At 38.0% G+C, this 22,156-nt stretch overlaps 1 protein-coding gene across 2 annotated transcripts in view; it reads left to right on the top strand.

Annotated features, from left to right (window-relative positions):
* SPOCK1 (sparc/osteonectin, cwcv and kazal-like domains proteoglycan (testican) 1) overlaps positions 1–22,156 on the top strand; it is a 301,385-nt gene that overhangs the window by 179,540 nt on the left and 99,689 nt on the right. For both annotated transcript variants that reach the window (XM_014948206.1, XM_014948205.1), the window contains one exon: positions 21,955–22,087. In XM_014948206.1, coding sequence (XP_014803692.1) covers positions 21,955–22,087 — 133 coding nt within the window. The remainder of the gene's footprint in view (positions 1–21,954; positions 22,088–22,156) is intronic.

Raw genomic sequence — 22,156 nt, 5'->3', positions numbered from 1 at the left:
AAAGAGAAATGTGCCCAAGTTTTGCCTGATGCCTTTTGGCATTTCCATGCATTTTCAAATTCCACAGAAAAATGTAGACGTGCTAGAGTATTGTCAGGCAGAGCACAGATCTCCTGTGGAAACTGCACAAGATTGTCACCAATAGCCCAGATGTGAAACTTGCTGCATCCCAAGGCCAATTAGGCACTCTGTGCTTCACTCCCCAGAACTGGTAACTCATTGCTAGTCATGGTTCATCAGCTTTAGAGCTCATTAGAGTAGTGCAAGGTGACTGTCTCCTATTGGACATGAGTAATTTTTGAAATATATGATAGTGCACAGCTCTTATTGTAATGGATTTTTGAGTGTGTAGTCCTCAGCTCTGTCTGCTCTGGGAATAGCAATAGATGAACTTGTTCTTGCTATCAACAGGGGATTTACTGTATATTATTCACAGTCACCAAGCACCTGGCTTCTGGGGTCAACGTCTTACTGCTAAGGTCATTGTCTTTTACTGCAGCTCCTGTCTTACTGTGCTGTACTTTCCTGTGAGGATGCTGCCAGCACAAAAGGAAATACAATGGTTATTGAGACATTCTCCTGCTGCGTAGCTCCCTTTAGACCAGCATCAGAGCACTCACTGAAAACCACCTCAATACCTCTGGATACTTTTGCTATCATCAGAAAGTTATTATACTGAATAGAATAAGAAAATAACCTATTATCTTCTGCACTTTAATTAAAATTTATAAATAGTTTGCACATTTAAATATAATATTATTGGATGGGTTGAATATCGCTTTGTAACATCCCTGCTCTCGGTATTTTCAGTTACACTTTTAGCAGTATATAAAAAATGGACCAGAAATGACTTCTTGGATCATTAGGTCCAATCCCTCCACAACAGTATCATAGAAACTTTTTCATTAGCCTACCAAGTTTTGTCTTAAAAATAGTAAGGTTTATTGCCTCCTCTACTCCATTTGGAAGAATCCTTAGCATCTCAACCTTTCTGGTTAGAAACCTGCTAATACCCAGCCTAAACTTACTCAAATCCAGCTAAAACTTCTGGAGTTTTCCTCAATGGTTCCTCAGTATTTATTTGGAAATAATGACCTTCTGCGATTTTGCTAGACTGAGCAAATGCTCTTACTCTTTTCTTATAAAAGAGCTCTCTTAAAAAGACATTCCTCTTGCCTGTCTCAGTTTTCCTCTGTAGCGGAGCTTACTGGGCTTGACTGCTGAGATTAGTAAAGAAATGAAACCCAAAATTACCACTTTGTCTTCTTGCTATTTAAACTATTTCCACGCCTTTATGCATTATGTTCCCTCTGAGTCATTGCTTATTAAGATTTTAATCTTTATTTCTTAAATTAATCCCCTCTTTTAAGTTCCTGTTCATCCATGCCTGCTTTAAACCTATGGTTGTCTTTCCATGAGCCCCAGTAGAATATCTGCAATTCAGAAATCCATATTACAGGTGGGCTTTCAGCTGAGCTTTCTGGAGAACAGTTCTGGCTTTGATGTTCTCTGTATCTCTGGGTTGATATACAGTCCAACATTGGGTAGATATATGTGCAATTTGCTGTTTCAAGGATTTGTACATAGCATCCTTCATTTGTTTTCATCCTCACTAGAAATGTACAATAGCCAAAATTACTTTTCTCTGAACAAAACATTTTTAATTAGGGTGATAACAAAAGGAGTGGGAAGAGGGAGCTGGAAATAAATACAAGCCATAACAAGCTGAGCATTGCATATAAACTATATATAACATTCAGTATTCATTGCTCTGAGATCTGACTAATATGAAACTTAAATGTGTAATGGTGGAAAATGCATGTCTGAAAGTCAATGTGTGAATATTCCTGTTGGACTCGATGATCTTAAATGTCTTTTCCATGCTAAATAATTATCTAAGTCTATGATAAGTTTGTGTAGCAGATTCATAGGGAACCCAAGCCAGCAGGAGAACTTAAATATACAAAAGATAAAATAAGGTCAACACAATGTTTCTTCTTTAATAGTTTTACTATCTCAGTGGGTTCTTTTGTTGACTGCAGAATTGGTCATATAGAAACCTCTTGATATAGCTCTTATCAGCTTGTCAAGAGGTAACATCCAAAGCTACGTTAGCATCCAAAAGCTCCTGTTTCCCTTGAGATATCTGGAAGAAGGCTGAGTTAAAAGTTCAATCACCTCCTCCATGGCATTTGTTTATTCCTGACTTGGATTGTGAGTTGTTTGCAACATAAGGAACGTTGGCTTTTTTGTTGTTTGCAAAGCTCCTCTTGCTCACACTGAAGTGAGCAAGAAATGAAAACAGTAATTGGTATAAATGTCATCTGCTTGGCAAATGTCAAAAGATTTGCCAACAAATGAATAATGAACAAATGAATAAAGTTGGATGGGACTCACTGCCTTTGTATCCTTGTCCTGTAAGAAGATGTTAGGCTTTGCATATAGAGTAGCTTGGTAATTCCTGTGTTTGCAATGCTTTTTCAAACAACCTTAACACATCATCATTATGACTATTATTAAGATGCAAACGGGTGGGTATATTAAGATGTGGGACCCCAGAGGACAGCTCTGGAGGTTCTCCACATACCTGTCAGCAGGACTACATTTGGCCATAGACCTTGTAGGTCATGTAAATGTGTTACTGCCTTGAGCTGTTGGCTGACTTTCTTTGTGACTACATTACTCATCACAGGACCTGGCGTCTGCAATCTTTCAGGGTTTCCCATAGCCCAGTAGATTAAGGATCTATTTCCCAATACACGCTCTTTGCATTTTTCATATGCTAAAAGTATTAACCATAGAATTGCTGAAAATAAATTTTTAATAATATTTAATATGTGACTGTATTCTTGCTGTTTATTCTTATCTTAAATCGTTGACTAATCCAGTCAGTCAGAAATTATTATGTAGTGTTTACAAATGACCTCCAATGCTCTGAAAATTATTCTGTATTTATACAATAATCTGTTTACTGGAGATTCTAAATTTATTGCTGGTTTTTGCTGTAGAAGCCCCAGGACATGAATGTGTTCAGTGGAAAAGTCTTTTTAGTGCTAATAAAAGGCATGCTTTTGTAAGATTGGGACTGATGTTTACAGCAAAGGAATTTTATTAAAGCTTTTCTTCAATTTCCAACATCCCATTATATTGGAAAAAGTATTAAATGGGCAGCATTTAAAAATCTGCCTTTTGATAAATGGTATTATATATTCCAATTGCAGTGAATATTACAAACAATATATTTTGTATGAAATTTGCAAATTAGGACTTAAAAATATTGCATTTCATTTGATGCTGGTCAGTTTGCTGCTTTTTACAATTGTGTCTCTTCAATATGGTGCAGATTCAACTCAACTTTTAAACCTACAAAAGATTAATCTTTATTGTTCGTAAAACAGTTCTATATTTTACCATTACACTTCAGAGATTTTCCAGTTATTGCTTCGAAAGCCTTTCAATAGCAGTGGAAGGGACTGATAACAATAGGCTAAAATTCTAATGAGTTGGGCCAGAATCTTCTTTTACTCGCTTCACCTTGCATAGCTCACAACTTCCTACCCTGTGCATATGGCTCTTTTGGATGGAAAACTTTGACTCCTCTAAGGGTGGATGAGGTTTTCTGCAGAGTTCTCCTGAATTTCGTATCTTGTTCAACAACCTTCATCATTTCGGGCACAAGGCTTCACTAGGAAAAATGATGAAGCCGTAGTCAAGACCACCCTGAGGAATTCATCAGCAAGTATCTTGGCTTTTATTTTTGGGTTAGAGGTTGCAAAAAACTTATATTGTGAAGAGCTTTTCCACACGGGTTTGCCAGTTCCAAAATATGGTAGCAATGAAGGCATAAATAACAGCTAATATAAGAAGTTGAAAAAGGTAGTCTTGGGTGTTTTATCCCTTTTACAGCCATGCAGTTCCATCTAATGGCACTCTTTTGAAAGAAATAGCATATGAAAACAATTAAAAGGAGCTTCTTGCATCAATCATTTTCTTATTTGGTGCAAGTTATGTTATCAAAATTAACTTTTAATCTATTACTTCCTCCTTCTTTAATATTTCAATTTCTTTCATTCTCTTTTCATTAATAAGCTTATGATTGCCTGCTTAGTGCTCTGCCAGAACTCATCAAGAGCTCAACCTACAGATTTTCAATTTAGTCATTTTATATCAGATTAATTCAACCAATGAACCACGAATGACATTATTTATGGACATGAGCCACCAAAGTACAGTCTGTTTAAAGCTCAGTGTATGGGGAGTACTAATGATGATTAGAAATCAACCCAAAATATTTTGCTTCTTTGAATATGTCTCTTCAGGTATCTCTGTTCCACTTATAAATTAACTATAGAAGGGCAATGCTGTGCCATTAAATTTTTAGGCAAAAAAGTAATACCTCAGCACATAATTACAGTCCATATCACCAGTCCAAAACTCCTGTGTGATCCCTCTAATAGCTGGAAGAGGTATTCAGATGTTTGAAATTCAGAAGCTGAAAAGGAAACGAAGGAAGTTCTGTTCTGTACTTTGAGCTCTTCCCCTTATTGTCTCCCTTGCATCTGCTGTGAACGTCAGTGCTGAATTCTCAGTGCCAGTAGACAAAAGATCAGATTTTCTCTCATAACAACCCTCTTCATGGCTTCTAAAAACTGAGAAGAGTTATCATTTCAGAACCCCACAGCTCTTAAGGTTTGGCTTGGTGGGTTTGATGGTCTGGAGGCTGTCCATGAGACAGTGTTGAACCCCAACATTCACTTTCCTCAACAGGAAAATATAGATTCATTAAAGCCCATCTCATACTTACATTACTGTAGAGTTTGAAGCCGATGGGGTCGTTTTATGTTTGGAGAATCCATATTCACCTTTCTTATTTGTAAATTCAGTGGTGTATCTTTAATCCAGAACCATATATTCATTCTAAGCCACTTAACTGGCTACAGCATAGAGCTGTCTAAAATAAATAAATAAATAAATAGTAAATATGCCATGATTGACTCTGTTACATTAATGAAGCGTAATTACCAGGAAACATTTCTGCAGATCTGTCCTACTAAATCTTTCTGGAATAGCAGAGGCAGGAAGATTAACAAATTTTCAAAATAGTTAAGAGAAAATTATCAAGCTTTCATTTTGCTATCAATTATTGGATTTGTGTTCTCTACTTTAACAATGAAATCCTAAAAGATTAATTGCAAGTAAATACAGAATGTTCAGTGACTGCCATTTAAAAAGTCAAAATTTCTACCGGATTCCACAGAGTTACTTTGGACTCTAATTAGTATATTGGAAAAAAAATAGAAAACTTGTATTGGAGCAAGTGTAAAACTGCCACCTCTATGAAATCAAATATTGCAATTAGGTACAGTACTTAAAACTGTTTTTTTTTTTTTTAAATTTTCCTGGATTAGCTCCTGACTTTGTAGAATTATCTATGTACTCTTTGCCATCTCAGTTTGCCCTCAGCTTCCTAATGAGATTTTTTTCACACTGGAACATTATGAGAAAGTGCAAAGAGAAATGGGCTTAAGATGAAAACAAGCTTTAAGCTTTAAGTATTGAGTAGACTTGATCTGGAGTTTTCTGCCAAAATGGTTTTCCTGTCAATTCAACAAAACATTTTCTAGGAATGTACTGAATCGTTCTTGACAAGAAGGTCTCTCGCCTCAGAAATGTGAGGAGGAGGGTGAAAAGACCTTGAAAGTAGAATGTAAAAAAGAGGTTCAAGCCTTGTGACTCGAGTAGAATAGTCTTCTGCATCTTCTGATAAGTGGCTCCTGGCTTTTCTTTATGGCTTTCCCTCAAAGTCTATGGCTTTTATTCCTTTCTCTTTGAGTTAATTGGAGAAGGGATTTGGTCTCATCATCCTAGGTGAATGCCCTAGTCACTGGGCTGTCAAATTGGTATCTGTCCATGTCTGACCCAATAAATATTTCATTAATTATGAAAATTCACTCAGTTATGTCATTCAGCTGGGACCCAAGCTCAGCTGAGTTGGTGCTGCTATTTTTAATACAAGGGTAAATAAAATCCATTCCCACGACTTCCCAGTGTACCACCTTCCAGAAGTCAGTAAAATCAGACAGATGTAATCACCACCTCCTGTCTTCATCGTATGACAAATGTATTTTATGATAAGGTTGTGAAAAGACTCTATAGCATACAGTTCCCCCAGATGACTTCAGTATTCAATTATCATTTGTACCTAGAGAAAATTAGACATTATTTTCTTTCATTATTATCTCAAGAGACAGTATGGCTTTGCTCCTGGAAGAATGTCCGAAGACTTTTTTTTTCCTCTTTTCTTTATTTAGAAGTGATCTAGCATTGCTGCTTTCATATTTTATTTCTACAATGGTAGAGATATGAAGCATATTCGATTATTATTTCTGAAAGGTGAAATCCTTTGCCTGGGTCTTCACTGATTTCTGACAAATGACAACTATTAAAAAAAATTCCCAGTCTCCTTACTTTTGCATTTTCTGAGACAGTATCTTTAAGAAGTAGATATTGCAAAGATGACTTTCCCAATCGCCCTCAACTAGCCTTTTTTTCTTAGAGTTCTTTTTGCATACTAAAGAATAGGCAATTTCTATCATTATCTCTCTTTATACTTTTCCAGGAAAAGCAAATGCTTCAGTGTTGAAAGGAGTTGCTACTAGACCTGCATGATTCAGGAAAAAAAAAATCTGACAAACGTTGTGAACGTTTAGTGATGTGATCACTCTAACTACTGCAGCATCTTGCTTATATTACATTTTTACTCTAGCAGAAAAACTTGCCTTGAAGTAAATGTTCTCCGACACTCTCTATACTTTCCTCCTGTCTAGATCTGCACTTAGCAAAGAAATGGTCTTGTCCTTTAATGAGGGCTTACGTTATCTCCCACATCTGAATAAACATCTATATAACATAACACAGTTTTAAAATAAAGAATATTTTTTGTACTTTGAGGCTTTTTTACAACGCTGTAAAAATTCAAAAATATGTTACTTTTCCAAAAAAAGGAAAATACAGCCAAGGACTAAGGCATGCTGTGCAGTGTATTTGAATCCCAATTATTTTCATTGATATATTTTATCTCCTGTGTATTTTTATGTATTTTTATTTGTCCTCTGGCCTAAACTATATTCCCATCTTTAGATTTTTCTCATCTTTCAGCACTGTAATTTGGAGGAACAGGACTGTTCTGACAGTTATGTTTGGGATTAGAGCAGCTTCCTACTGCGGTCCCAGTTTTGACCCAGACTGAATCCATCATCTGCACATGCAGCTACTATAGAGAATTGTCTTTGTGTCACCCACACACTATATAAAGTTTAGTAAGGACCAATACGCTTTGCTTATGCTGGCTTTATTCTACCTCTGTCACAGCTTTACTATGATAATATCTATAAAATGTTATTTAATATGTATGGGGAGTGACAGTTGGGAGTTTTGCTTTGCTGATCTACCTAGCCTTTACCTTTGATCACCACAGAACTCATCTTCTTTTATGAAACAAAACAAACCATTCTAATTAGTTGGTTGTTACAATCAGTGAGCATCAAATGTGAAAGACTAAATAACTTTAGTAGTAAAGCATAATGTGAAGGGCTTTGTTCATTTGTTTAATGAGTTAAGAAGTCAAGAGAATATCATAGTTAAGAGTTGAAAATATTAATAAAGAATCAAGCCTGCTCCTCTTCTCTACCATCCAGTCTCTTGACTTGCTCAGAAGAAAACTCAACAGATAGAAATACAGGGAACTTCTATGTCCTCTGCTTTTTCTCCTCTTCTTTAGAAATTCTTTCTTTGTACCTTATTGGCATTTAAATTGATGGTCCGTGTTGAACAGAAAGGACATTTTGTAGTTTCGTTGTATAAATTAGTCTGTCCATTCTTCATTGCTGTACGTTGTAATGCTGTGTGCCATTATTCTGGTCAGTCATCTGGCTTTAAATCTCTTTCAAGTCCTTTGACAGAGTCTTAGCTAATCCAGTTTACCTGAAGCCCATGACTGCCAAATTGAATTACACTGCGGTCATTCCTGCTTAGCACCTCATCCATAGTTAATTTCTTGAGCTCCTATGTTTTATCTCTGTATAAATTTTTCATTTGCAACAATATTTTAGCTTAGCAAAGGAAGAGCTCAGAAGTCTGAGGGTTTTTTAATTAGTTCCTTTGTTAGTTCAGAAATTTTTGCTTCATTTTGAAGCAGCTGCCTGCATAACCAAGGTTCGTAGTCCTTTTAGAAACTCATATTGCAGTTTTTGATGAAACACAATGAGAGCTATTCATTCCATAATGAGTTTCACCCAGCCCCTGACAGCACACCAGCAGTATGTTGAGTGCTGAAATGTGAACCCTGCCCTCTTCACAGCTGAGTAGAGGAGAGCTCCGTCACTGGCGCCTTAGGACCATGATCAAGATGAGATAAATTTTCTGCAGATTCTTGGTAAGAAAAAACAAGCTGAAGTTTCAGTGTTCCTGATATTCAGTGAGCTGATCACTCCGGTTCACCTGTTTATAGGGCTCTCTGCTAAATTCTAAAAAGCAGGAAAGAACTGAGGATCATGAGAGCATGAATCCAAAACACAGTTGTTGATGTATAAAGCAGCCTTACAGCTGCTCTACTGCAACCCTCAGAGTAAGATTTAACCAGCCTTTGGCTTCCTTTATATGTAAGGAAATGGGCTCGTGCAGAAGGTATCTTAGAGCATGGAAATTGCTTTCCACCTCTGGGAAGAAACAAACTCACATTCTGTATTTTACCTTTGCAAATAGCTCCTTCCCTCACCAAAAGTATTATTTACTAATGACCCAGAACTCTGATAGTTCTAAAGGTAAAAGTATGTTCTGTATCTGAAAAAGTATAAAGACTGAAAATAAGAGAAGAATAGATTGTAAACAAGCAAACAGTGAGAATGATTGTTCAGGTGAAAGGAATTTAGGAAGAAGATATAGGACATAGCTAAACTCACGACATTTTCCTTTTGAACGTAGTGAAAAGCAGAAAGATAATGTGCTTTGGCTTGTATCAGGGAAAGGAAGTGTATGGTTAAAGAATAAGTCCAGATGATGAATGTGATGATAGGGAAACAGTGACTGAGAAATAGAGAAGCTGATGTGAGAAATATTGTATGCTTCATTTTGACATAGTGAGCTTGTCATGCAGACAAGATGCTTCTGAGAAGAAATCACAATAATAGTACAAAAACACAGAAGGATAAACCAGAAAGGACATCTATAAAGTTTCTCAGACTTCCAAGGATTCAAGTATGGAAAGATAAGAGGACTGGACTATTACAGGTAAAGCACAAAAATGACATTGAGAGACCATCCAGAGAGAATATAATATTTAATATGATACTTCCTAGCAGAGATGGAAAGAATAGTTAAGAGTAGGTGAAGAAATAACTGCTTCTCCGAGGGACCTTGTTTTTGAGGTTGAATGAAGCAGAAGAAAGTTCCAGAGTTAGGGGGGAAAGTGCAAGGAAAAGGAGATTAGCTGGGGGGACGTCAGAGCAGAGCAGTCAGACTGAAGGACTGGAATCAAAATGGTTAAATACAACAGTGAGTAAGAAAGGGCACTGCAATTTTTTTCACAATTTTATAAAATTCTCTTTAAACAAGCTGACCAGATCTTGAGAAAATAGAGCTGGAGGAGTCAGAAATGCTAGTCAGGCAGAAGGTAGACCACAGAAAGTAGGTTCTGAGAGAAGAAAAGGGTTTTATGAAGGAATGCAGCAACATTAGGAAAAAAACCCAGGATTAATTTGAAGTGAAAAAAATTAGTGCATTCCCTAGATTTCCACCAAAGCAGCAGAGAAATGGTAGAAAGAAAGAATAAGAATGAGACTAAGAATAAAGTACAAGGAATCAATAGTGAGTAGAAGGATAGTGGAGAGAAGGGGATTGAAGGACAAGCTGCTGGGAAAGCCTTCTGGGAGATCACAGGAACAGAGCTCAGTACACAACAAAAACATGGTCAAAAGAGTGGCCATTTTTTATGAGTGAGATGGTTAATTCGGGATTAGACCGAATGAGTTGATAGAGATGAGGAAATGTTGACCCTTGTTCAGTCCATTAGTTTCTCATAAGCCAAATCACAAGGGAGGAATTGGGACAAAACAGAGTGGTGGGGACACAGATGTGTAATTAATCACAGCAAGATAAACAAAGGGAAATGTATGCTGAATTGAAATTCAGGTGGGAAGGAGTGATTGAAAGCAAGGTGCCACATATTAAGCCAACAACATTATCTGCATTAAACTGATTACTCTCTAATAATTTAGCAGCAAAGTATTTAAATCTATTTTTTTTACAAAACCTGTAGAAGTGCCTGCAATTTTATGCTATATATCTAAATATGTCACTGGTTGAGTCTCACTATTTCACATGGTAAAATATGCTTTTGAGGAAGCTGCTATAAAATGCTGAAACTTTCAAAAGTGTAGATGCAGAGTTACATTGCTGCATTTTAATGGCACCTTGAGTCTCCGTGGGTCGGGGAGCCTATGGAGCTACATATTTGAAGAATGTGGGAAGAATGGATGGCTTGTAATGTATGGTTGCTAGGCTTCAGGATTCAAGGTCACAGCAAAGTGAAATTTTAATAACTCAGTGGAAGTAACTCATGAAAAGTATATCTTGCAGCTTCTGCAAGTATGTCAATTGCATTCATCTTCAAATTTTACCTAAAGGTGTGTTTCACCACGTGCTGTCTCTAGACTGGATCATGTGCATTCAGTTAGTATAATAAATTAATATGATTATGTAAATTCTGTCTATCAGTTTAGGATCTTCCTGAAGCTCCAGTCACCTTTCATTAAGACATAGCCCGACAAAAGATGGGGAATGCTCTTGATGGCCTCATTTGAGAAGCTGGGAATGGTACAGATATTATGAGCTCCATCTCTAGCATCAAATAACCAGACAGGCAGCACTGAATACGTTGAGAAATTCAGCAGAATGTTGAGACATTCATAGTACTGAGCTGTGTAAATCAGCAGTGCTGAATAAGCAACAGGAGCATTAGCCTATTTAGATGCTAAAAGGATGGGATTTTAAAATTACCCAGATCCTTATAATATTTATAACTGGTTTGGTTAGCATGCATTTCACTCACATTCATTTTATTCTGACACAGGAAACTGCATTCTGATTATTTTTCCAAACCAACCTTGAATAGTGGATTTTGACTACACTCTGGAGGTGGCTTTGGGATTATTTTTTTTTTTTAATTGTGTGTTGTTTGACAAGCCAATCCTGTCCAGAAATCATATATGAATTCTTAGGTAATGGATGCTAATTGTAAATATCCTCAACAGCTTAATCTGCCGTAGCCTTCTTGAGAATTTAATAAGCCTCTCTCGTAATAAAATGTGTCAGAAGGGGCAAATATTTTGCTAGCACAGCTTGTAGCTGATTGTTGGTAGCATGGTAGCAAGTATTCACACAACAGAAGTACTGTGCAGTCATTTTTAAAAAGAAACATTTGGTTTAGTGCCTTAAGGGCAAGAATTATTGCTGTATTTTTTAAAATGCATTTACTTTCTCATCCCTACCAGCAATATGTCAATTTTTTTGAGGACTGCATGTTATTCGCCTTAGGAAAAGCAAAATCAACATAATGAAGCAGAACACAGCTGAGCTGTCTAAAGATGCTTGGGAAGGGGGGTGTTCATTGATTTTTCCCCTGCAGTTGCAAAGTGACAAGATTTCTGAACCTTTTTGCTTTAGAAAAAAAAAAAAAAAAAAAAAAAGGGAAAAAAAAAAAAAAGAAAAAAACCATGCAATCCCTGCTTTTCCTGTGATTCAAGAGAAGAATAAAAAAAAAATTCATTTATTTCAGTCGTAATTATAAAACCTCTTTATGCCTCAAATGCAAAAGTGGAGGTAAAAATCAGAGATGAATAAATAAGAGCTGGGAAGCACAGCAGGGCAGGGAAAGTGAAGGGAGACAGAAAAAAACCCCAATTATGGGGGCAAGGATGGAAAGCGGCAGAGAGGAGGAGATACAGAGAGAGGAGAGATAATCAGAAAGAAAAAAAAAAAAAAAAAAAAAAAAAAAAAAAGGGGGAAAAAAAAAAAAAAAAAAAAGGGAAAATAAAAAGAAGAGAAAAACCCAACACTTTTGGGGCAGGAGGGCTTTTTGGAAGGTGGAAATAAGGAATGTGTTGCATGTGACTGAACTACTGTCATTGCTAGAATTAGTAAGAATGGGTTATAAACCATATAGAGCTGATAGAAATCCCTGTGTGGGGCTGCCTCCAGTTCAGCCCACTAGTTTGTCCCAACACTTTCATTCTGCCCAGCAGCTGAATGTCTGCAGGGACATGAGACGTCGGGGGTTTGATGGTGTTAAACTTGACAGGCAGCGTTTGGCCAAGATTGGGGACCATTTTAAAGCTTGTCTGTCCACAGCTTCTGAGAGGTTCATCCGTCATCTTGGAACTTTCTGGTGTTATTCAATGCTGCCAAGAAATCTGCCGTGATTTTTAGTCTAAGTAACTTGCACCTTTCTTTTCACACAGCTACTCAGCCACACAGGGTTCAACATCGTAACTAGAAATATGAGCTGTAGCAGGGACATGGTGGAAAACGACTGCTCTGCCACATTTGGGGAAAACAATTTTGAAGCTGTCTAATTGCATGAACCAGGGCATGATGAGTGAGGATCAGCTCTCCTTCCCGACTAAATGTGACAGCTTAGATTAATATCACATGCCATCGAGCAATTCAGCTCCCTCGGAGATCTTGGCAAGCTTGCCAGTGGGAGGAGTCAGACCTGATCAATCCAGTATTTTAATATCAAAATAATCAGATCTGGGGTAGAGGAAAGGTACCTTCATCCTCTTAAAAAGTATTCTTTTCTGGTAGCAGGGAGAAAACCACATAGACTGTCACAGAAAGAAGGAAAAAAAGCCAATGCCAACAAAAGCATTACATTTGCTGCACTTCACCTTTAAGCACTCTGAGCCAAGTTACAGCATCTCATACAGCAGTCAAAATCCAGGGTTCAGAAGTGGCTGCTGAAGATTACTACAAACTGAGAAGTGGTAGAGAAGATTTCAGCTTTAATTATGAACTTCCTGCTATCTCCCCTCCTCCTTTGAAATTCGAGGCACTTCATTTTATTTTTACATAGTTTGGTGTCTGAGATTCCTTTTTATGTTAGTATAAATATAACGATGAAAAGGAAAATAATTCTCTTATGAAAATTCATGAGAACAGGCAGAGTTTAGAAGTTGTGTTATTTATTCAAGAGAGTATAATGACTTTTAAAAACACCAGGATTGTATGTTTGTGTGGATTTTTTGTTTTTGTTCTTTCCCTTTGTGTACCTTGCCAGTTTTCATATCTGTGCAGCTGTGGAGCATATGTATTGGGTCTGAAAGTTGCAAATCATTAAGAATTTAGATTCAAAAATAAATTGCCTGTAAGCACAGTAATATATTAGCTAGGAATGTAATGGGACCTTTCAAACACCATTTTTATTTATTAAAGTGCCCAAAGGCAAAAATCCATGTGCTTCTCTAATGACCTTAATAAACAATCTTATCATTTTTAGTCCAGGAATAAATAAGGCCAGGTACTAACATCTCAGAAGGATACTTGTACCGAGACATGCTGATACTGTGCAGAATGAGTTATCTTGGCAATTTAACAGTAGCCATATTTAAATGCCATATTATAAGCTGTTTAGACACAAGACATGCAGTTGTTTGGGGGGCCATGCCCAAGTAGATGCATTCGGGGGGTTCTCTGACTCAGTGTTGCTGGATCTCAGAAACCACCTGCAGCAGTGGTATCAAATCAGCCAAACAGACTACGGCTTTTCTAGGTCCTCAGAATCTATGTCAGCTTTTCCAAGACCTCTGTTTCTTTAAAACACAGAAGAAAATAAAAAATAAAGAGATTCCTTCATCTTGTAGAACCCATAACCTCGAGCATCCTGGGCCCGTTTCTTTAAAACACAGAAGAAAATAAAAAAATAAAAAGATTCCTTCATCTTGCAGAACCCATAACCTTGAGCATCCTGGGCCTTTTATTCTTTTTCAAGAGCTGGTTGCTAGCTGAGCCCAGTAGGATCCACGCAAGAATTTTTAGGGCATTTTCCCTGTGAGATGTGTCAGGACTTTTTCTTGCAAAACATATTGCTGCACCAAAACTTTCAGTCTCTCCTATATCTAGCTGACAAGTTCCTCCTGATATTTTGTTTGCCCTATGCTTATTTTTATACTGACTTCTTACTGTTGGTAAGAAATAGAGGCTTGACTCTTCCTTGACTCTTCCTCTTCCTTTGGAAATACCTATTTTTCATTTCATTGCAATGACACCTGATACACTTTCACCTCAACAGTCGAGATTTTCCTTTTTTCTCTTCTCTCAATTTTTCATCTCCAGCTCTATCTTCTGAGTGCGGTGTGCTTTCTGAGAACAGTCCTGTGGCTCCTGGTCTGCAGCAATGGACAGATTTAATTCCCAATATAATTTCATTGGTGTCATTGTTTAAAAGAACAGCAGGGAAGTAGATTATCCATTTACTGTGGGAGAAAGTTTTGAACAAGCCTTATTCTGCCAGAAAAGTCCCCGGTCACGACCATGCCCAATTAAGAATCTTTGCACATCTACCAAAGTACAGTGAGCAGAGGCCTTTTATTTCCAGATCTGTTGGGGAGCAGATATGAAGGCAGCAAAAGAAAGTAATCAACAGCCTTAGTACAATCAGATAGTTGAAATTATTTCTTTGAATAATGAAATCAAAGAAAGTGGCAGGATCTAATTCCGATGGGATGATGCTGAAATGCAAGGCAGCTCTGCATGTTGTTATTCTTTGTATGGGAAGGTGTAAATTCCAGGTAGAAAAATTACTCTCATCATATGTCTGTTCTCATTTTACAATGTTTGTGTTAAATAAGGAATCTGTGTCTAATTCAAAAGCTTAGTGTCTTTTTTTTTTTTTTTTTCCCCAAGGTAATATGTGTAGAGTGTTTTTTGCACCTAGCTTGACTGGTAGTGGCTCAAGGTATATACAGCTCTTGTGAAAAATATGAAAGGCTGTAGAAATGAGGCCAAACCCATAGCTCTAATAAACAGAACACAAAAATGATACAAAGAGAGAAGAGAGCGTTGCCACTTACACTGGCAAATTTCAGTTCTGTCATTTTTTTCCTCACGAACAAGAGAAACAGCTTTTTCAAAGGAAAGATAGAAACAGCCAGGCGCTGCTGGGTTTATCTTTAGTGTGATAAGCTTCCTTCAGGGAGACAAGAACAAACTGTGCTCAAGGCATGGAGAAGGTACAGGCAATACATTTTAAACTCTCTCCAAGTGAATTGTTCCAGCTTCAGGAAACCATTTAGGCTCTTCCAGAGCTCCTTCCAGCTTCTCAGGAAACACAAATATTTGGTACCTGTTTTGGTGCACTGAAGTTTCTATTTCATTAGGACTTGGTTGTTAAACATACATGACATACAGCATTTTGGTTTGATATAAGATCTAGAAAGAAAGATGGATGAAGTGAATCCTGATCTTGAGGAATGTCTCCATGTCAGCTGTAACTGAAAATTAATGCACACAACTCTCAGTCCCCTAAAGACAAGGTTCTATGGAGAATCCTTGCAGTAGCTGTGACCACCAGTGGGTGCCAAACTCCAGACTCCTTCCAAGGAACTTGAAACCCCTGAGGATGGTGGGATTACCTTTCCTGCATGGAAGAGGTCTCTGGAAGAGGCCACTGGGAAGAGATGGTTTTCCACACTGTCAGCCCAACTAGGACCAGGGCTATGAGGGCTTTCAGGCTTCTGGCTTCAGAGCAGAGGAAATAGGAACAAGAGTTTCTGTCTCCGTAGCGCTTCATGTGTCAAGGCATCTGCAAAGCCCCAGTCTCAGGACCTCAAAGTCACTTGCAGCCTGAGATAAACTGTCACAACACCATGTAAACTTCCACTGGCAATCTCATTAACAGTTCACTAACACCGATTTATTTCCATGATAGAATTTGGTTTTGTCAAGTTAGTGTTTTGTAGTTAAGGCTTGTTTTATCAAAAAAAAATCCTGACCAGCTCTGTACTGTTCAGATAGGACCTGAAGTAAGTAGCTGTATTATTTTAGGCAGCAGAAACAGAGAGGTGAGCATTGCAAGTGATTTGCAACATGTATTGAACCAAATTCCGTGCTTGTGTAATGTCACTGAAACAGTGACTTCAAGAACAAGAAGAGACAGCACCAATCTCTCTATTTTGTTTACCTGACACTTTCTGTTAGAAGAAATTGTGTAACTTGTTTGTTGGGTTTTTTTTTGAGAAACTTTCTCCTATTATTTGCAGCAGACCTTTGAAAATTCATCTAACAAAAACTCTTTGGGTGAAGAACTTCTGCTTACTGTCTCCTTCCTCCAAAAATTTGGCAGGAGTTACAAAATAATAGCCTGGCAACTTGTATTCGAGGGAGCCTGATTTATAATTGCACTAAAACCATCAGTGCTTAATCTGCTAATTTACTGCATGTTCATTTGGGAATAACTTGTCTTGAAAAGGGGCAACATTGTAAATTTTCTTCTGGATTAAAAGCCTGAATTATAGTGCATTTTATGTCTTTACTAATATTAAAGTTCAATTGAATTTGCACTTGGATGATCAAATATAACTACATAAAAGCACAGCATTGGTCCTGCTTATACAATCTGTTGATATTTTGGCTGTTTCTAGCTGGCAGTGATAAGACAAATGTAAACTGAAACAAAAAAAAAGTTGACATAATTTTCCATTTTAAATTATATTATAATTTCACTTTTTTTTCTGTTATAGTCATTATCTTATGTAGCAAAATTATGCAGCTTATTAAAATATAATTTTCCCATGTTTTCTGATAAACTGTTATCTCAAAATTGAACACTGATACTCTCAATTTGCACATTCTGTATCAAATTTGCAAGGTCCCAGTTTTAATTTCATGTCTTTATAGACCACCTAGTCAGATCGTACTATATTCACCACAGGTTCACCTAGAGACTCCATCAACAAGAGAAGTCAGCTGGAGAACAGAGGCTAAGAGATCATTGTCTTCTCAATAACTAAAATAACTAAAATCTATCAGTTAGTTCAGTAAATGGTAAGAAAAATAATTTGTGTGGTAGTTCAGAAGTAAGAATTGGGTGAAACTAAGCTTATCCATTCCATGTCCACTCACTTCTTATGTTGTGGTTATGATGCTCTTTGCTGATCCCTTCCATGTTACACTCTAAAAGATAAATTATTCCCTTTTTAAAAAAACTCCTGTAAACTATTTCACAATTTTCAGTTTTTCCAAGATTATTTCAAGGCAAATAAAAATGAAATTATTCATAGTTCTAGGATCTGTGTAAACTTTAAAATTAAATGTAAGTAAAACAAAATGTAAATGGTAATTAATAAAAAAAAAAAACCCACCAAAAACATTTTTGTGCAAGTAACTTTATTTTTGCCTCTGGCTTTGCCAAATTTTATTGCCATATGTGCTCGTTTGTACCATCCTGGAGAGAATTGTTAGAAGCAAAGATGCAGAGATCCCTAAACAGCAGAGCCCACTCAGAGACCTGGGTCAGGAATTAAGGTTGTGGATTTTTTTCAATGCGAAATATTTTGTGTGAAGCATTGGGTTTAATAAACTTGTGCTCACAGAAAGGTGTAGTTCAAACCCTCCACAGGGCTGTCAGAGCCAGGAACCAGTGCTGCCAGCCAGGAGCATCTCAATGTCCCCAGCCAGGTGGGGAGAGGTGGGGGATTGGTGTCCCCATCACCAGCTGCCAGCTGGGGCAAGGCTGCAGCTGCTCTCATCAGCTCTCACAAGGCACACCTGGAAGCCTTAAATTCTTGGGTGGAGCCAACTTTTCCTAGATATTCTGAGCTCTGAGGTGTTTGTGGCTCTGGGTCAGGCTGTGTAGTGTGTTTGTCTGGCTAGGGCTCCTGTGTATGGTCTTAGTATCTGGCTGATGGCATCTGGCAAACCCGCTGCATTCTCTCTGCAATGCAAAGCAAATGTAGTCTCCTTGGATTTTCACAGAATGTGGTAAGTGGTATGTTTGTGCAATGACTAATGAAGCTGAATCAGCGAATGTTTTCCCTGTGTTGAAGTGTGAATGTTTTAAACCGCTTAAAATTTCTTTATGTATTAAAACGTTGAGAGGCTGAAATCTGTAAAAATTAACTGCTCCTTAAATCTTACACCTCTTGGTGCATTGGTTCACCAGCCTGAGAAGCAAAAGCAGGCAGGGCTTGCCTGTAAGTCTTAATACTTGAGCAAGACATACATGTCTTTTTGCTTCTGGAATATTGAAAACACTTGGCCCTCTTGTCCTTATAAATGTGGCAGCCTTTTACCCCAGTGGGGAGTTTCTGGTTTGTTCTTTCTCCACAGTTGTTATTTTCTAATGATTTGTAGCTGGTCCTTTCAACTTTAAGTCTTAAAGAAGGATTAAAGTTGGTTAAGTTGTCAGAAAAAAAAAAGGCCTAATTTACTTTGGCCTGGCTTGCTCCTGACATATTTATTCTAAAACAAGATGATTAGCATAGCAAACCGTGTTCCCAGAGTATGTGAATGTGCACTTCCATTGAGAAGGGATTTTCAGCCTGGCTGCTCGTGTCAGCCAATGTTCTTGTCTAGGTTTTAATTTGTTTGTTTGGATGTTTGATGTGTTGTTAGGGGTTATAGGATTGAAAAGCTTCCAGAAGTCTTATCCAGCCTCTCAAAATATCACTCCAGGAAAATACATGTTTACTTTTCAAAAGTAGATGTTCTCCCTCAGAAACAAGTGCTTACCTGTATTTTTGGTGGGGGTGTGGAATCTGGGTATCCAGTTAAGCTTTCAGCTATTGCTGGCTTGGTTGGGCTGACAAAAATTATTTTTGACTTGCTTCAAATAGAGTGACACTTTGTGCTGTTGTTTCTGACAAAAGTGTAGCTTGAAAAGAATATATTTGTTTTTTGAAACCTGGATTGTTTCTTGCAACCCAGATGGGTGCTGCACTGGGCTGCCTGTTACACCACACACAGGAGGGTCACTGCAGGTCCTTGCAGCGATGCCCTGCTTGTGATGCACATTGGATGAGGTGCTACTAAAACTAACTTTTTAAAAGAATAAAATGCTTTGAGATGTAATCTGCTGTAAATTCATCTTGTTACTAAGTATCAGTCTCTTTGAGAGAGTTAATTGCCTCTTATTATCACAAGAAAATCCTGAAGATTAATGTGGTGGGGGAGGGAGAGAAATCAGGTTCAGGTGAAACCAGTTTAGTCCCTGGCTGAGGGGGAGGGAGGCTCAGCTCTTACACACACAGCTGGCAGTGGCTGAAGGCAGCTGCACCCAGAACACAGCTCAACCTAAGGCTGGGCATGTTCTTTTTTCACTTTCAGTTACAGAAAGGGCCACCAGGCTGGATGAGCTGCTGAAATGGCTTGAAATGCATGAATTGATTTATTATTTTTTTTTAAGTGAGGATGGGAGAGTGGAAATCATTATTGGCTCAAGAAGTATCTTTGAATAGAAACGGGCTTTGCAATATGAATCTTGAAGGGACGGGAGACTGTAAGGCTGGGCAGAGAGGGACAAGCAGCCATGTCCACAATGTTTTCTTCTATATTTACAGTGCAAAGTATTTGAATTTGGTTTGGTCCACAAATACTGTATGATGTATTTCATATTTGCCTCAAAATCCTGTGACTTGGTAGGCGTCAGTCTAGCTGAGAACTTCAATCTACATTTAATTTTGATGAGGTGCTCATTAGTTCAGTTGCTCATCTCCATCCTGCATGTGCTGTGGCTAATGGTTTTGAAGATGATGGCATTAAATCATACACTTCTAGTTTAGCATTTCTTAGCTGTTTTTCATAGCTGATCCTAAAACTATCTTCTTAGCAATTTTACATATCAACATGGGTCTGTCTTTTGAGATTGTGGAAACCAAACTCTGCTCTGTGCCATGATCCATCCTTCTGCAGTCTCCAAAGGAGGAGCACAGCCCCTCTCATGCCTATCTCCAGGCTCTGCTCATCAGTATCCACAGTGCTGCATCCAAACCTGTTCTTGGCTCCTAGTTTGTGCATTTCTAGAAACGTGGGGCTGTAAGTAAAGGGAATGAGGAAATTTTCTTGTGTGGGTCTGTCTTTTGAGGTTGTGGAAACCAAACTCTGCTCTGTGCCATGATCCATCCTTCTGCAGTCTCCAAAGGAGGAGCACAGCCCCTCTCATGCCTATCTCCAGGCTCTGCTCATCAGTATCCACAGTGCTGCATCCAAACCTGTTCTTGGCTCCTAGTTTGTGCATTTCTAGAAACGTGGGGCTGTAAGTAAAGGGAATGAGGAAATTTTCTTGTCAAGCTGAAAAGACAAAAGAAATGCCTGTAATGGAAACAGTTTGAGAAAATAAGATAATCATTACATTTTAGTAACAAAGCATTGTTGGAGGGAAGGAGGATGCAGAAAAGTCAGTTACTCTGGGAAAAATTAAATAAATGGTTTGTAGAGCCACCGCAGAAGAGTCCGTGTCTACAGAGATGTATTTAGGGGTTCAGATCCAAGCAATCCCCCATCTGCAGCATTTAGTGTCTGGTATAATGGTAACTCTGCAGGGCAGAATGCATCTGAAGGAGGGAAAGCTGCTCTAGGCATTAAGAAAACTTCTTCAAAATAACAAGGGGATTAAAATACGAGGCTTCTATCTTCGTAGTTTATGATATCATGATTGTATTCCTTCTGTGGACACGAGCTTCTTAGTAGTACTAGTCATCACTGTGACAAAGGTTAGACTTCAACCAAACTAGAGCTGAGATGAAAGAATAGAATTTTTATTATTTTAGCAACTGAATGTGTCATTACATCAGAGTCAGTATTGTGTAGCAAATTGCAAGCTGTAGTGAAATTGCTTTAAAATGTATCTGTATATGTTTTTCTAAAACTGTGATAAAGTCATTCAGCGGCGCATTGAAATGTATTTCTAGCTGAACTGTTATATCGTATCTTTTTTTACTGTGGTATGAGAACAGATGGCAGTTATTTTTCTTAACAGTCTCCGGCAAAGCTGATGCGATGCCTTGCCTTGCCTTGTAAATGTTTTCAAGTGAAAGACAAGTACACGCGGCCAAAATGAAACTGCATTGTAACATTGACTCGTGATTTCTAAAGCAAACTTTTAATCAGCTTAGAACAGTGTGCTGGTGATAATTACTTACTGTCGTAACAGTCGAGTAGCTCATTATGACAGGAAAATGAGCTATTAATCAGTATCAATTGCACATGTTTTGCAAGAAGTTTTTGGAGCAGATGTCTTTTCATAGACATTTTTAATGCAATAATTGAGTAGTCCATGACTTGAGGACAACTGCAGTCACTCCCGGGGTTCAAATGCATTTGGAGATGCTCTCTGTCACTTTATAGTGTTCTGAGGGGGACTGTGATTGATCTGAGAATAACAGCTGTTCAGCAGCTGGCACGCCGAGAGGACTACTGCACGTACAGTGACAAAGTTGTGAAGAGATTTTAGGCATTTTTAAAATCATAATATAAATTGCAATGTTTTTCAAAGGATTTTGGTTTAGAATTGTCACTGCCTTTACAGTAACTTGGCAACTTGGAGAAGGCCTAGTGAAAATGTCTCTAAATGCAACCTGATGTGATGTTACTTGCCTGCTTCACCAGAAACGCTGCGTGGTTGAACAAAATGCTGTATTCTTAAGTGAAGTAATTTGTGGTTATAAATCAAAATGAAGCTGCCAAGTGTTGCAAATCTAGGACTGCCTACCAATTTATGACTTTTTTTTATTGCTTACTGTAATGTGCCATATTATAGAAGCATTGTTAGGAGTTATATTTAACTTACTTGCTTTAAATTCATACTGTGATGAAAATCTGGCTTCTCCTTAGTCAGAGAAGCTTTCATTCTTCTGTTTTTTATAAAGCATGTTGAAGAAAACCTGGTGTCTCTTGATTTTACAGCCTTCGACAAAAGAAAGGGACCCTGGCCCAGAAGCACTGGACTGGCCCAGCTAACATAGTAAAATGCAAGCCTTGCCCCACGACACATGCCAGCCCTGTCTGTGGGTCTGATGGACACACGTACACCACCAAGGTGAGTTCTCCTTTGGACTTGAAATCCTGTCAGTGGTGGTCATCCAGGCTGTAGTGTAAAGATGAAATA

This window comes from Calidris pugnax, unplaced genomic scaffold (genome assembly GCF_001431845.1).
Source record: "Calidris pugnax isolate Ruff unplaced genomic scaffold, ASM143184v1 scaffold27, whole genome shotgun sequence".
NCBI lineage: Eukaryota > Metazoa > Chordata > Aves > Charadriiformes > Scolopacidae > Calidris > Calidris pugnax.
The sequence above is the reverse complement of the archived record's forward strand: the minus strand, read 5'-3'. Positions and strand labels throughout refer to the sequence as shown.